This window comes from Agelaius tricolor, unplaced genomic scaffold (genome assembly GCF_023055355.1).
Source record: "Agelaius tricolor isolate 1412-34295 unplaced genomic scaffold, bAgeTri1.0.p SCAF_23, whole genome shotgun sequence".
NCBI classification, from domain to species: domain Eukaryota; kingdom Metazoa; phylum Chordata; class Aves; order Passeriformes; family Icteridae; genus Agelaius; species Agelaius tricolor.
The window spans coordinates 4,342,699-4,358,389 of record NW_027269283.1 but is presented as its reverse complement, the minus strand read 5'-3'; the positions used below and the strand labels follow the sequence as shown (position 1 = coordinate 4,358,389).

Genomic DNA, 15,691 nt, shown 5'->3' with positions numbered 1-15,691 from the left:
TCCAGCCCTGCAGTTTGTTTTGTGCCAAACAGTGAGAGTGTACCTTGAAGGTGGGCATGGGGTTGGCTTCCACATAGAACCCAGGATGGCGTCCCTCATACAGGGCTCCATAGTCTGGCTCCTGTGGAAGCAAAGGGACAGTGGTTACAGCAGTGAGTGCAGGGGAAAAGGCTCCCTACCTTGGGGTAGGTGGGACAGTGCCCCAGGAAGGCACTGATGCTGCTGCAGACAGCCCAGGCTCAGAGGGGCAGCACCAAACTCCACTCAAGTGTCAGGAAGCCCCACAAGGTTTGGGCTGCAAAGCACAGAGAGGGCTCACCCACCACCACCTCAAAAAGGACCTGTCCATGATTCTCTGGCTCCTGCACTCACCGCTGTGCCGATCTTCTCCAGGGTCTCCTCGTTGATGGGGTAGCGCAGCTTCATCTTGCGGTACAGCGGGTGCTTCTCGTAGTAGCTGATCAGGTCCACCAGGCTCTCAAACTCAGAGTTGCCCAGCAGCACAGTCTGCCCCTCCTGCTGCACCCGGCAGTGCTTGATCTTCCCTTCTGCCCTGCAGGGAGGAAACACAGGGAGAGGCCTCTTGGCACCTGGCAAGAGAAGGTCTCTGCCAAAATAGAGACACCAAGGAAAAGATGTCCCTGGTGAGGCGGCCGAGCAGTCATCCCCCATTGGAAGATGGGAGGAAGAGCAGGATCTCAAGGGCCATCCCAGAGCAACAGGAGTTCTGGGAGGGCTCAGTGCTGGCTGATGGCAGCTGTCCTGCTCTCTCACACACTGCAGCATCCCACCTCCAGCACCCACCACCCTTGTGGCAGGGACACACCTGAAGGAGATGGCGTAGGAGCTGGGCTCGCTCCTCTTGCGCACCAGGAAGGCTCCATCACGGGGCACCCTCATCAGCATGTGCTCAGCTTGGGCTCGTGTGAGGTTGGCATGGTACCACCTGGCAGGAGAGACATTGCTGTGCACAGGTCACACACACACAGCCCATCCCACACCCCAGCCCCTAAAAGGCTCCTTGAATCCTCCAGAGGAAGACAGGGACTGCAGTGGGGCAGGAAGGATCAGAGCCTTTGGTGAGGCATGGCACAGGGCATCCCAACCAAACCCAGCAGCTCTGTGCCCTGCACTGAGCCTCCACGACACTCAGCTCCATGAACAACAAAGCTGGCCAGCATGGCTGCTGTGACAGAGCTCCATGGGGAGAAAGTGGGGACCAGAAAACTCCAGCAAGGGATGAATGGCTGAGGAGAGATCTGGGAGAGCTTCCTCAGCGTCCAACTGCCCAATGGACACACACGTGCACTCACTCTTTGCTCTCGTGGGCATTGGTCTGCGGCACTGGCTCTGTCAGCCTCATCTCAAACTCGTTGCACCTCAGTGGCACCTCCTGGTAGTGGGTGATGAGGTCGTAGAGGCTGTCAAACACCAGGTTGTCCGTCAGGAAGAACTTGGGGCTGCCGGCGTCCTGCCGCGAGTGGATCCGGCAGTGCTGCACCTTCCCGTTGCGCCTGTGGGACAGGGAGGGAGGGACAGGGTAAGCCAGCCTTGATTTTGCACCTCAGCTCCAGCCTGACATGGCATTCCTGCCACACTGGAGAGTGACTGCATAAGAGACTTGACCCTCCTGCACTGGGACAGGGAGCAGACATGATGCTGGGCACAGGAACAGGGGAGAGACCGCTCACAGGCCAGCCACCAAGGGGACCCCACCACTGAAGGACATGCCAAGAGAAAACAACCCCAGAGCGACACAGAGCAGCGGGGCCCTCACCAGAAGGAGAGGGTGTAGTCCCCCACGAAGGTCTCGCTCTCCCTGACCAGGAAGGAGCCATCAGGGGCCCCTGTCTCGATGCAGTATTCCGTCAGCAGCCGCTCCGCGATGTGCCGCCCGTCACGGCCCGCTCCCAGCTTCCCGTGGAACCACTTCTCCGTGGAGTGCAGCTCCGTGCTGTTGCTCACCTGGCAGGGGCAAAAAAGCCATCACCTTGGGCCACTGAGGGCAGGCTCATGGTGCTGGATTCTGCTCTGCTCAGGGGTCTTCCAGCTAGGAGCAGGGAGCTCCTGAAGCAGCTCCCATCCTCCCCACCACAGGATCTCCCCCTCAAGTCAGCTGGCAATGGCAATGCTCAGCCCCTTGGGCAGTCAAGTCCCTTCCTTAGGGGACAACTCACAGTCTCACAGGAGAGCCCTCACCTCCTTCTGCTCTTCCTCATCCTCGTTTCCTTGGTCACTGGTTGTCTCCCCAGAGTAATAGATCTTGCTGCTGGTCAGCACAAAGTAATGCGGGTTCCACTCCTGCAAGGACATGAACTCTGGCAAAGAGACCCCTGGGGAAGCACCAGACTGCCCACCCACCCATGGGATCATCTCCTGACCAGTACAGGGAGGGACCATCAGGTTTGTGAAGGACAGCCACCAACACTGATTCCAGTGAGTCACAGGAGCTTCCAAGATATCCCCCAGATCCCCGGATTTATCAGAAGCAAAAAACCCAGCATGTGACAAATCACACTGCAAACACTCCAACACTTAATAAAAGGAGAAGACCAAATGAAGAGCAAATCAATGCAAAGAACCCCAGTCTGTATAGACTCAGCACAGGGGCAATCTGAGGTGAAGATATCAGAGATGTTTAGGTGGATTTACCATTGCATATTACTGTTTGTTTTTTTTTTAAACTCTGTTCCATTTGCATTGTGGCTTTGCCAGACAGACCCTCAGCAGAGTAAAGCTGCTGAAGGTGGGCTGTGAGTAAATGCACACAGTGATGAACACTCACTGTTTACAAAGATAAACCCTTGCTTAGTGTGCCAGGTGTGCAGGCACTTGGCAGGAGCAGGGCTGGAAGCGCAGCCATCTCCAGAAATTCCTGCAGCACAAATCACAGGCTGCAGTGCCTTGGCCCAGAGCTCCCTCTAGCTCAGCCTTCTGCCTCTACCAAGGGCCCACAGGAGATTCCTAGGGAAGAGCTCAGAGAGAGGCAGCATAAAACACCCCCAGCCTTCAGGGACACCTGAGGAAACCAGACAGACCGAGAGCCTCTTCAATCATTTGCACCACAGCCCTTCCTTCCAGCACACACAGCACCTGACAGAGCCCTCAGAGCAGGGCCTGGGCCACCATGGCACAGACATACGTGATTGATGGGGTCTTCCAGGTAGAGGATCCCATTCTTGATGGAGTTGCTGATGTCATTCTCTGAGTACATCACAGATGTGGGCAGCTCCTCGTAAGCGCTGCCCTCCGCCAGCTTCTTGTGCTGAGAGAGGAGAGAGGGGGTCAGGCACCCAAAAAGCAGCAGATTTCCTGGTGAACAGCCCTAAAAGCTCATGTCTGCTGCAGTGGGGTCCTCCAGATTAGAATAAACGAGACCCATATGTCACAGGGATCATCAAACAGCACTGAAGTCCCACCCCTTCTTCCAAAGGTTCCTGAAGCAGAAATGCCAACATCCCCCATGCCCTCAAAGAAAGGCAGCAGCCAGCTGCTAAGCTCATTTCCCAGCAGATTCTCTGAAAGAGAGAATCCTCTGAGAGAGCTTTTTTGTATCCAGTTGTTCTTAGCATCAGGTCTCCACTTCCACCCCTACACTGCCAACCCCCCCTTTCCAAAGGCAGCTGCCTTCAGTCCCAAACCCTCAGCCCACTCCCTCACTTAGGAGCTTTGCTGGGCAAGGGAACTCACCTTGATGAGAATCTTCCTCTTGAGCTGGTTTGGAGATGGAAGGCCATCAGCAGAAATATCGACTGGTTTGGTCAAGAGCATGTCTCCAAAGACCTTCTTGAAATTCTGAGCCATGTTCCTCTGCTGAGCAATGCTGCAGTGGTCCTCAATGGACAGAATGACAGGGAAACTGGGAGAAGGAGCAGAGCCATCAAAACCAGCACGGGGATCTGGATGGAACCAAGGCCTTCTGAGCTCTGTCTCAAAGCCTGGCCTCTGTGCCCTCCAGGAGCAGCTCACACCAACAGCCACCTGTGCTGCCTGTAGCCACCCTTCAGGAGGACACAGGGTGGGGAAGGACTCCCAAACTACTGGGTTTACCCAAAGCCCTCTCTCCCATAACATTTTTATGGGAAAAATCTCCCTTGGGCTGGCAGACACGACACCTTTTCTTCCCACCACATCCAGGCCTTGTGCTGCAGCTCTGGATAGAGTGAGCTGCAGTTTGCTACCTGGGCTCCACCCTCTCTCTCTGCCCTGCTAGCTGAAGTGCTGCTGTACTCACTCAGAGGTGACAAAGGCATGCTCCTTGATGGTGACCAAGACATCAGAGAACTTGATCTTGGTGGTTAAGGTGTGTCCATGGTAGATGACTGGCATGCCATCAGGACCATCCCAGCAATCCACTGAAAGAGACCCACAGGGGAAACTTAGCCCAAAGGCTGGAACAGAGGCAAGACATGGACATGAGATGGGCTGAGCCAGGTGCTGCTGGCACATGTACTGGAAGGCAATAAAGGAGTGAGGTGGTCACTGAAAGCCCTGATCTTTCTACAGGACCAAAACCTTGGGCACAAATCACCCAGTCCCACAAAGCAAATGACCTCAGCTCTTTCTGCACATCATGGTGTTAATTGTTGGGGAAGATGAAACAGGAAAGCCTTATAAATATGATTGTCTGGCAAAAGATTTTGAGAATATAGAAACTATAAGCGAGATTGAAATGAAAGCAAGCTTTGAGATACCTCAGTTACTGAACAACTGGAAAACAATGGTGTGGCCAGCTGAAGGTAATCCCCTTTTGATCAAACAACACCCTCTGCTTGCAGACAGATCCAAGGGTCAGAGCAGACCCTACTAGCTTGGCAGAAGGGGTCCAAAGAGTAGTTTTTAGGGTTTAAAATATAACACAGTACGGTAATGTAACTGTGTGTAAATGCTATAGGATTTGTATATTGTACAAGATTGGTTAGTGGAATATTCAACACAGAAGTTTTATTGTATTGTAACAGGAACCTCACTCTTACGCTTTTTCTCTCTCACCTTTTTTACTCCCTTACCCTCTCATCCTCTCTCTCTCATCCTCTCTACCCCTCTCTTCTCCCAGCCCTGCTCTGAGCTGTGGCTGGCAGCTCCCAGCAGGGCCCTTTGCAATAAACCCCAAGTTCCAGCCCTGGCTGCAGAGATCTCTCATCTCCGTCCGTCCCCACCATCCCCATTGCTCCTACAGTTAATGTTGCCACTGGCCAGGCCAGCCTTCAGCTCTGCCCTCCTTGCAAAGCCTCCCTGAGCAGCAGCAGCTGCAGTGCTGAGGCAGGAGGGCCGTTCCTGGTACTCACGTTCGATGCAGCGGCAGCCCATGCGCAGGCAGCGCGCGTACGCCTCCAGCGAGGACTCGCTCGAGAACTGATCCCCCGTCAGGTACCTTCCAGGTGAGACAACACATCAGCACACTGACAGGCCCACTGAGGGCACAGGTGTCTGCTGGGACACTGGGGACCTGCCTCTGGCACGTGGAGTGGCAGGAGTGGTGCTTCTCCACACCTGACACTTGGCCCGGGTGAGGGGTTCAGCTCTGCCCCTGCTGCCAGAACTCCTGTGAGCTCCAGCCCCAGCTCCTGAGACAAAGCTCAGACAGCAATATCAGCCCTGGTGCCACAAAGAGCCCCCTGCAGACCCAGAGCAGGGTTAGATGAGCTCTTGCAGGCAGACAGGATGTCACTGCCTGCCCTCAGGGCTGCTCAGCTGGCTTAGGCTCTCAGTCCTTTAAATTTGGGTTAGCATGAGCACAGAGCACAGACAGAGCCTGTCTGCACAGAAAGCAGTTCCTGCAAAATTATTCTAGCAGCAGAGAGTGGAAAATGGCCAATTTCAGCCTGACAGGGTTTATCACATCTGTCCTGAGGGGCTCTGGAGAATGACATTGCTAATGGTGAGAAATTACCAGAGCAACAGCTCAGGACGTGAAGGCACCTGAAGGCCTTTGCAGATCTGTGCTGCTGACAGTGCCTGAGCAAAACATTTATGGCAAAATAACAGAAGGGAGGAGTGGGGAACCAAGAGGAAGGTCTCTGATGTACTGGCCTTGGTTTGGAAAAGCCTCCTTGACACATCACTGGAATCAGGCAAAATACTCCCACTCTAACTTGAGAAAAGGATGCTGAGAGCAGCTGGGTGGAGAGAGCCCTCCCCTTGTCCTTACGTGTTGTGTGAGGAGGAGATCCAGTAATGGGAGAGAGGGTTGTTCATGTTCTCCAGACACACCATGTCCAGCTGTGAGTTCCAGATGCTGTTCTCTTTGGAAAACAGGAAGGTGAGAAACTGCTCAGGAAGAAACAGAAATGTGTTAATGATGCAGAGGAGCCAGCTGCTGTGTTTAGTTTCACACACATCTCCCACTCTGTGCCAGCACACATCCAGCACAGACTGACCAGGGCTGCCCCCAGCACAGCAGCTCCCTGAGCCAGGGTGCCTGAGTGACCACAGCTTGGGCACTGCCACCTACCCCCTGAGCTCTGCCAGATCCTGTGTGCCAGACCCTGTGACCCAGACAGAGACAAATTAACAGCTCTGCATTTTATTTTGCAGCTCACATGGCAGGCAATAGCTCACTAAGGCCATGTGGGTCAAGGGACCTTGGCTTAGTCCAGAGTGCCAGTGACATGGTCATCTCTAGTTGTTTTTGTTTTTTATTCAGCTCTTTTTGCTTTGAAGAGATCCTTACATACCCCAAGGCAGCTCCTCTCCTCCTCCAGATGAGCTGCCTGGTGAGTGCTCCCAGCTCACACACCCAGCACTAAAGGACAGCCCAGAAGCCATTCCCTTTGCCAACCCTGTCCATCTCCCAGGAGCTGTGACCCTCCCAGCACCCCCACCCTGCAGCAAAGGCACAGACAGCAGAGCTGCCACACCTCAGCACACATCACACCAGGGCTGCCATCCCCTGCCTCACCCCACCCCACACACGCCACCTTCAAGGTGTCTTACTTCATCCAGGGAGAAATAAGGCTCATCAATCTCCCTCAAGGGGTCTCTCAGGAAGTTGAACATGAATTCCTGTACCTGAAGGGGATCTGCAGCCCAGAGCTCCTGCAAAGCCCAGGGGAGACATAAAAGGAGCCATTTCAGAATGTATTACTGCAAACCACATGCAGCTCAGCCAGTTGGAAGCTTTAACCATTAAGGAGGTGGTTTTTGATGCAAGACCATCTCTGCCAGGAACTCAACTGTCAGCACAAGTGCTGGAGAGCACACAAGGGGGAAATCTGCCCTGCTTCTGAGTGGGCTTCATTTTCTCAATGCCGTGCATTTTTCTCTCCAATAGCTCCTTTGAACAACATCTGCCATCCCTCCTCCTTCAGCAGCAGAAGCCAACCCAGCTTCCTCTGGCTCTCTCTCCCTGGGTTTCCTTCATTAGCCACCAAAACACTGCATCTCCCCACTGGTTAACTCCCTGCTGGCTGCAGAGCACAGGCAGGGAGGTGGCAGTGGGGGACAGGGTTCTGCCAGCCAGCCCTGCCCTCCTGGAGGAGACCAGCAATGAGACAGGAACCTGGCAAGAGCCAAGGGGTCTGTGCTGCCCACAAAGGCACAGCTGGTGCCTCTGTGTGTGTCTGCACATGCATGCTGTGCTTGCTGAGTGACCCAAGATTGTTTTAAATGGAAGAATCAGCAGATGAATCCATCAGCTGCTCCTCAGGAACTGCTGACACCTCCTGAGCAACAGGATGGACATAACCTTGGCTGCAGCAAACCTTTGGTGACCAGCTGAGGGCACAGGGACTGGGTCAACCCCCCCTGATCAGTTCCTGCCTCCTGGGACCCCCACTCCTCCCACATCTCCTGGTTCCTTTCCTGGCCAGGGTGCCCAGCTGAGTTCAGGTTTGCCCTCCCCAGCACTTCCCCTACAACACCTCCTGCCCCAGAAGGATGAGCTGTGCCAGGCAGAGCAGCCCAGAGCCCAATCATCCCAGCCCCAGGGCAAGGAGCACTGCACCCCTAATGTCACCAGTGCCCACCCCACTGTCCCTCCCCACTGCCTGTGCTGAGCTCACCCTCTGGTACTCCAGCAAAAACTTCTGCAGCTCCAGCAGTGACACCCTGAAGTGCTCAGACCTTTCTGCACCCCTGGCAAGCAGAGAGGGAGAGAAGCTTCAGTCAGTGGTGCAGCACACCCTGTGAGATGCCATCTGCCCCCTCCCTGGCACAGCCAGCTGTGCCCTGGGCATGCAGCACTGAGGGAGCAGAGTGGATGAGCAGAGAGCTGAGGAGAGCAAACACATGTCCACATGCCAGAACCAGGGACCCCTCCAGGGATCACACTGACAAGGGCATGGTAACACAAAGCTCTGGTGAAGGGCAGCAAAAACCATTAGAGGGATGGATTAGTGGAAAAAATAAATTAAAAAAATAGAGGGTTTGGTTTGAACCTGAGTGTAAAGAACTAAATAGGGGCAGGGCAGTTAAGGGGTGACTGCAGACAGGACAGACCTACAGGTATGCAGAGAACATGGGCTCATGGAGGCAAGACAGGGAATGAAGAAGGGAACTGTCTGTAGGTGATGATATCAAAAGAGTGGTCCATGAGTGCTGAAAGTCACAATGGACAGCCAAGGGCCATGCTGGGCACTAACACCACAAAATCCAAAGGGGACTGGGCAGTGCTGGCTGCCCTGGGCAGAGGGCTGAGCCAGATGCTCTGCTGAGGGTCCTGACACCTTTTCTATGGTTATAGGAAAAAAAAGGAAGGCAGCCATTGGACAAGTCAGTAAGTCTTTCACTCTTTAGCTCCTGTGTCTAAATTCAAGCTCTTTCTCTCACAGCCAAGGTGAGCAGAGGGCAGGGAAGGGCACAGCTGGCACTGCCTGGGTGGGGAGGGCTCTGCAGCCACCATGAGCACAATCCCTGGGAGATGGCTTGAGATCTGACCACATCAACCAACTGGCCTGAGCTGGATGGGAGGGAGAGAGCCCTCCCTGCCCTGAGCCCAAGTGTCTACAGCATTGATGCTTGCTCAGAGCACAGAACCACAGGCAGCACAGGAGCAGGAGAAGTGCATAATGCCCCATCCCAACATGCTGCTGCAGGCCCCAGAGCATGTTTTGGAGCAAAAGGAAACAGCCCCTTCCCCAGAAAACACAGAGAATTGTCCACCTTTCCAAGAACGGGACATCCATCTGCAAAAGAAGAAGCACAAGCATTAGGTTTGCACTCAGTAACTTCTTTACTCCCAAGAGAAGAGCTCACCCCAAGGGCAGCAGGGTTAAAAAGTCAATTAAGTGGGAATGCCCAGTAACAAATAAGGTTTCTCCCTTCCCTCTCCTCCCCCAGAGAATTCAGCTCTTACTGTTTTCTGGGCACTGAACATGAGGCTGCGGTAGAGCTGTGCAAACTGTCCATATGTGATATCTCCATTCCTCTGCTCCACATCCTGAAAAACAAATCAAATCCAGAGGTTTTACAGAGGCCAGAGGTAACTCTGCATGGCTTAAGGAATGTCTCTTCCCACCAGTATCCTTGGGGAAAAAAAGAGGAGAAAAAGGCCAAAACCCATCCAGACTTTGCCTCCTGCACAATGGCCTCAAGTTGCACCAGGGGAGGGATAGATTGGATATTTTGAAAAATTCATGCAGACAGTGATCAGGCACTGGAACAGGCTGCCCAGGCAGTGGTGGAGTCACCATCCCTGCACCTGCTCAGAAAATATGTTGATGTGGCACGTGGGGACATGGTTTAGCAGACATGGCAGTGGCTGGGTAATGGTTGGACTCAATTATTTTAGAGGGCTTTTCCAATCTTAACAGATCTGCCACAGTCTCTGCTGGAGCCAGCAGGACCCTGCAGTGCCCAGGGCACAGGCACATCCTAAAATAAGCTTCACAATCCCCCAAGCTCACCCACACAAAGGCAACCCACACAATGATAAAGTGTCACCACTTACTGAATACCTACAAAAGGATAATTAGATTTTTTGTTTGCCCAGAGTGTCTGAAGTGTCTGGAAACTGCAAGACCCAAAGTGTGTGCCCTCCTCTGGATACCCCACTCTTTGGCCTTGGAGTTCTGTGCTGGTGGGAGCAGCTGCTCACCATGAGATGACCCTTCATGCCCGGGTCAGTGGCGATGCTGGCAGAGCATCACTCCCTGGCAGGGGGTGCAAGAGCCAGGATGCAGGACCTGGCAGCTGTTCTGCACTCTACCCCACCAGCACCAGCCCGTGACTGGAGCCAGGAGCAATGAGGGGAGTGTGGGAGGCAGGGTGGGGTAAGGAGAGGGTGCTGGCCACAAATGGGCCAGGGCGCGGCACCCAGTGGGAGCTGGCACCTCTTCAGTCACCACCGTGGGTGGGGGCCCTCCCAGGAAAGGCTGGGAGGCTCTGCAATATGCAAACACTCCCTGGGAGTTGAACCACCAGCAGTTCTTGCTCCAAGGCAGGCACTGGGCTGCTGAGGGGAGAGCAGAGGGGCCACACGCTCACCGTGAGTCGCTCGCGCAGGAACCTCATGTTGGGCACGCGGTAGTTGACCTGGGACAGCATGTTCTTCAGATCCTTGGCAGAGATCCTGCTCAGCAGGGAAAGAGGGGATACCTGGTCAGCTGTCTGGGATGGAGGGGGGCGTCTCACCCTGGGGCTGGAACAGGCACAGAGAGGCTGTGCCCAAAGGGACACCAGCTGGGGATGGATGGATGGATGGATGGATGGATGGATGGATGGATGGGTCACCCCAGGAGGATGCAGAGAGAGGTATCTGCACATCAGTGGGGACTGCAAACACTGCTCCTGCAACTCTTGACAGAGCAGGGTGAGCCCAGCAGCCTCTGCCCAATGGAGCTGATGCCACAGCTGACAGGCAGCACCCACTGCTTTAAATGAACAACCAGGAAGAAGCATTTCTCAAGTATCTGTGCCTCAGCATGGATGCTGGGTGACCAACTCCCTTCCAAAACCCACTCCCTGGCCTGCTGGAGGAGGACAGGCTCTCTAAGTGGTTAGGACTCAGCTAATTTTATCTTAAGGAGAGGAGAAAAGCCATTTTAGGTCCCCAGGCACAGGCACCCATCGTGCCCAGCTGTGCTCCCCCAGCCCCACAGGCTGCATGGCTGTGCTTCCCAAAGCCCTCCACACCAAAGGTGCTGGTTCCACACCAGGGAAAGCTCCAGTGTTTTCCTCCATCCTGAGCAGGATCCCACAGCCCAGCAGGCAGAGACAGGCAGGAAGGAGCTCTGGGCTGCCCTTGCCTGTTCCAGGCTGTCCCCACATGGGGCACCAGCCCTGCAGCAAGGAAAAATGAGGATGCCTCCCATCTGCAGGGTTTAGAAGCTGAGGGGTCTGTGTCCAATCATTTTCTGGCAGCTCCTTCCTTAAAAGCAAGTCCTGGGAGTCCACCCCTGCAGTCACAGATGGTGCTCCTGTCCCCCACTGAGCACATGGGAACACAGGATCCTACAGGATGCTCCCCCATCCCACAAAGCATAGGGCAAGTCTGGAAATCCTTATGGCTTTGGGGTGCAAATATAAAAATAGCAGGGAAGATGCCCTGCACAGGGGATTGAACCCAGGGGCATGCTGGCATTCACATGTGACATCTTTTTTACACTCTTCCCTGGAAGCAGGGTGATCTCAAAGAGCACAGGAAGGAGGAGGGATGGAGAGGGAGAAGCAGGCTGGTGTCAGGCGCTGCAGAGCCCAGGGCTGGGCAGCCAGCAGCACACAGAGAGCCCTTGTTCCTGCCCTCAGACCCACACACAGCCAGAGCAGGACCTGGCCCAGCTCCTACGCCCTGCCCAAGGCCAGCCAAGACTTTGCCGTGTCCTGCCACTCACTGGCAGAACAGAAAAAGAAAAAAAAAGAATGAAAAAGAAGCTGGGAAATGGCCCCAGCTCCCCTTCCCTCATGCTGTACTGTCAGCAACACACACAGCACAAGCATCTCCCCTGCACCTCCACCTCCCGGGGCAGCTGAAGTTACCCTGGGGGCTCACAGTGAGTGCTCTGGGCAGGAGCTCCTGCCCTTGCCCTCCTCCAGCACACCCAGCAGGCACAGACAGGGGGCCCTGGGTGAGAGGGAAATGTGTGCAGTGAGCAAGAGCACAGCAAGAGAGGCCATCACACACCAGGAACCCCAGCATGTAACAGCTGTCATGGGCCCCCAAGAGCACACACAGAGCCCCCAGGGCTGCCCAGCAGCAATCCCTCCCTGGTGAGAGCATGAGGCTGCAAAAAGCTCATGGAAAAGGAGCAGGAGAGGCTGGAGGAGCAGCAGCAGCCATGCCTGGGGGCTCTCTGGAGCTGCCACTCAGCTCTGGGGATGCTGAGCTGTTTCACAGGAGGTGCTGGAGCACAGCCCTGCTCACTGATGTGACAAGAGCAAGCCCTGTCAAAGCTGTGACCAGCATTTCCCTCCCAGCCACAGGAGGAGGACAGGGTACAGAAGGATTTTATTTATTGTGTGTTACTCATCATGTTAAACTGCTGGAGACCTTGGATAAACAGCTTGGTAGTATTTTCAGACTAGAAAGTAAAAACAAAATAAACTCATTTTTTCTCCAGGACAATTTTTAAGGTTTCATGACAAACAGGCCAGAGATCCAGCCCTCTCACAAGGGATGGAAACATTCCCCTGCCAGCCCTCAGGGTGTAAATGCTGCTCCCAGAGCCATGGGCAGCTCTCCTGGCCAGAGGTGAAACAGTCTCCTCCAGAGCAATTAGGAAAAAAAACCCAGCATCCTGTTATCCTCCTCTTTCCACCTAACCTCCCTTGGAAAAACAAATACCCAAAGGGCCAGCAGCCAGTGGAAACAGCCACCATCTGCTGGGGCTGCAAGGGACAGCCCAGCCCCCAGACAGGGAAGGCAGAGAGAGGAAAGGGCTCCAGCACAGGAGCCATGGGGTACACAAATGCTGGGAATGATTTCTGCAGCTGCCAAAACCCTCTCTGCTCTGGAAAGGATCAAGGATGGTGTGTAAGTGGGGTCTTAAAAAAAAATAAAAATCACAACTCACTGTTCCCTTTGAAAACCCACTTCCAGGCTCTGAGGCAAAAGCAAAGAGCTCAGTGACATTAAATTGAATGCTGGAGTGCCTCACAGGGGCTGAGATTTAATCCAGGAGATGTGTATGTCACATAACTGTAGCCTCTACCTTGCAGAAAACACATGGATGCTTGTAAAATGTTTGTAAAATGGGAAGACCCCAAATCTTTCCACAGCTCTTCTGATGTTTTACTCCTCTCACTGCCTGGGCTGGAGCAGCAGCTCTCCTAATTCTGCACTGAAACCTCTCCCTGTGGGTGACAGGTAAGGAATGTATTGGATTTTGCTGCCTTAATTCCACATGCTAATAGAAAGATGATATCAATAGAATCAACAGGGATGCAACAGGCTGGCTGTCAGCTCTGCTGACCTGCCTTGGGCACACATTTCTACACCTGCAATCTCCTTGTGTGCTGCTGGCATGCCATTCCATCACTTTTACTGCATAAACAGGGGGAAAAAAGGACCAATTATTTCCACTTTTCCTGTGTTCCTCCTCCACACAGCTACCCCTGCACCTGCCTCAGTGCTCTCCTTTGCAGAATCAGGAAATACTGTGCCCAGTCATCACTGTGTATACAGCCCAAGCCTAAATTCAAAAGGTGTGTGGCTTATGCAGGGCAGCTGCAACAGATTAAAGCTCCTCTTCTTCCCTTTCTGTGAGGATTTCCTCCTTTTCTGTGAGGATTTCTCCCCCCTCCACAAAATCCTCATGCACCTGTCGCAGACATCTTTTATGAAAAATCCTTTCCTTAGGATTTTTCCTCCTGAGAAGCTGAGAGGCCTCAAGAACAAAATGTAACCAATGGTTATCTGCTGCTGTGGAATGCAACAGGTGCATCTGGGATTGACCCATGTGGCTGTTTCTAATTAATGGCCAATCACAGCCCAGCTGGCTCAGACAGAGAGTCCACAAAGCCACAAGCCTTTGTTATCATTCTTCCTTCTCTATTCTTAGCCAGCCTTCTGATGAAATCCTTTCTTCTATTCTTTTAGTATAGTTTTAATGTAATATATATCATAAAATAATAAATCAAGCCTTCTGAAACATGGAGTCAGATCCTCATCTTTTCCCTCAACCTGAGCCCCTGTGAACACGGTCACATGCACCCAGCAGTGCTCTCTCACAGAACAAATCACTGCAAAGGCAAAAACATCCAGTGCAGCAGGATCTGCCCCATGCAACACACTCCTGGCCAGGATCAATTGATCCCCTGGCTGGCTGTCCTGGGAGGGGCACAACAAGGACAAAGCAGAGGATGCTCCGGACCCCAGTGCTCTGCAGGCAGCCCTCTCTGGAGATCAGAGCATGGAAAAGGGGCAGGTGGGACCCAGGTGCTGCACAGCAGGCAGGGCTGGTGCCCCCAGGGGAGGGATCAATGCTGAAAGGTTAATGGGCTCAGTTAACATCACTGCTAGGGGAGAGGCATGTCTCAGGATGGATGCAAGGAGGCAAACAACAGCAGCTCAGTAAGAGCAGGCTGGCAGCCAGCACTGGTGATGGCAGTGGGACAGAGAGCAGAGCACGGTGAAACTCAGCTCCCCAGCAGGAAAATGTCCCCTCCCTTATCTCATGGTGAATCATGACCTAATTCCCTTCCCTCACCTCCTCATGACATTTTCCTTGCTAGCACAACACCAAGTACTCACCCAAGAGCCCCACAAGCCAAGCAGTGGGATGATCCATGCCCTTATGGGCCTCAGAAAAGGAGAACAGAACAAACAGGGTGGGGAATAATAAACACAACCCAGTTCAGCCCTGATGGGGGGCCCTGAACTCCTCTTGGCTCTTTGATGTCTGCCTCCTTGGGTGGTGCCATCTGGGGGGAAGGTGTCAAGGTGTTACTGGGTCCAAACAGCTGAGAACTGGGTCAGGAAAACAAGGCAGCTTTTTTATGCTTTTTTTTTAATTCAGTGAAAATCAGCCAGGGAAGTCTGAGACTTGGATTAAAGGTTCCTCAAAAATGAGCATTAAAAGCCTAAAGAACCCAACAAAACCCCCAGAGGGTTTCAAGTGAAAGGTGAAGCCCTCCAGCCCAACCCTCCCTCCTCACCTGTCCTCCCGGTTGCGATCCAGGGAGTAGAACTGCTTCCGGAGCCACCTGGGGGAGGCACAAACAGGCACACACTCAGCCCCTGCTCCAGCCCCTCTCTGGAGGATGCTCAGAGCCACAGCATCCCCTCCCACACCCCTCCTTCCCACCAGAGAGCCCAGCTCTGCCCCTTTCACAGGCAGCCTACCCTATTTTCATACAAGTTCTGCTTTAAAAGTGCCTCTGTGCTGAAGTGCTCCAGATAATACAGGCTATGCACACACAGAAATATCAATTTGTGGTAAAACTCCTTCTCCCTGATGCATGAGATCAGACTCTGGGGTCAGCAGGATGAAGCTTCCTGAGTGCAGAGGCAGAAGTGCTGGGTCAGCACGGCTCAGAGAGGAATGAGATGTCACTGTGCTCACCTTTTTCTGTCAAAACAGACAGAAGGGGGAAAAAAGAAAACAAGTGCAGGAAAAGGCTTTCCTCACCTTTCAATCTGCAGGGGGGTGGGTGCTCTCAGAGTGTCTGCCACCAGCCAGTTCAGCCCCTTGATCCACATATTGACCTCATCCTCAGAAGTGGCTGTGGAAAATGTATAGAAGAGGGAAGACTGGACACACAGGCTTGATCACCAACCCAAACCTCCTGGGACTATCCCCAGCACCTTACATGC

General features: G+C 53.6%; 1 protein-coding gene across 5 annotated transcripts in view; it reads right to left on the bottom strand.

Moving 5' to 3' along the window:
- Nucleotides 1–15,691, bottom strand: part of PLCG1 (phospholipase C gamma 1) — a 45,270-nt gene that overhangs the window by 8,577 nt on the left and 21,002 nt on the right. For 4 of the 5 annotated variants that reach the window (XM_071446978.1, XM_071446980.1, XM_071446979.1 and 1 more), the window contains exons 3-20: nucleotides 15,507–15,600; nucleotides 15,034–15,081; nucleotides 10,426–10,510; nucleotides 9,296–9,379; nucleotides 9,103–9,125; nucleotides 8,004–8,076; nucleotides 6,937–7,038; nucleotides 6,152–6,270; nucleotides 5,289–5,374; nucleotides 4,235–4,355; nucleotides 3,691–3,859; nucleotides 3,143–3,265; nucleotides 2,200–2,301; nucleotides 1,778–1,965; nucleotides 1,314–1,514; nucleotides 827–946; nucleotides 373–553; nucleotides 44–121 (exon numbers count right to left, since the gene is read on the bottom strand). In XM_071446978.1, the coding sequence (XP_071303079.1) occupies nucleotides 44–121; nucleotides 373–553; nucleotides 827–946; nucleotides 1,314–1,514; nucleotides 1,778–1,965; nucleotides 2,200–2,301; nucleotides 3,143–3,265; nucleotides 3,691–3,859; nucleotides 4,235–4,355; nucleotides 5,289–5,374; nucleotides 6,152–6,270; nucleotides 6,937–7,038; nucleotides 8,004–8,076; nucleotides 9,103–9,125; nucleotides 9,296–9,379; nucleotides 10,426–10,510; nucleotides 15,034–15,081; nucleotides 15,507–15,600 (1,997 nt within the window). The remainder of the gene's footprint in view (nucleotides 1–43; nucleotides 122–372; nucleotides 554–826; nucleotides 947–1,313; nucleotides 1,515–1,777; nucleotides 1,966–2,199; nucleotides 2,302–3,142; nucleotides 3,266–3,690; nucleotides 3,860–4,234; nucleotides 4,356–5,288; nucleotides 5,375–6,151; nucleotides 6,271–6,936; nucleotides 7,039–8,003; nucleotides 8,077–9,102; nucleotides 9,126–9,295; nucleotides 9,380–10,425; nucleotides 10,511–15,033; nucleotides 15,082–15,506; nucleotides 15,601–15,691) is intronic. The other variant, XM_071446982.1, reaches the window with a different exon arrangement.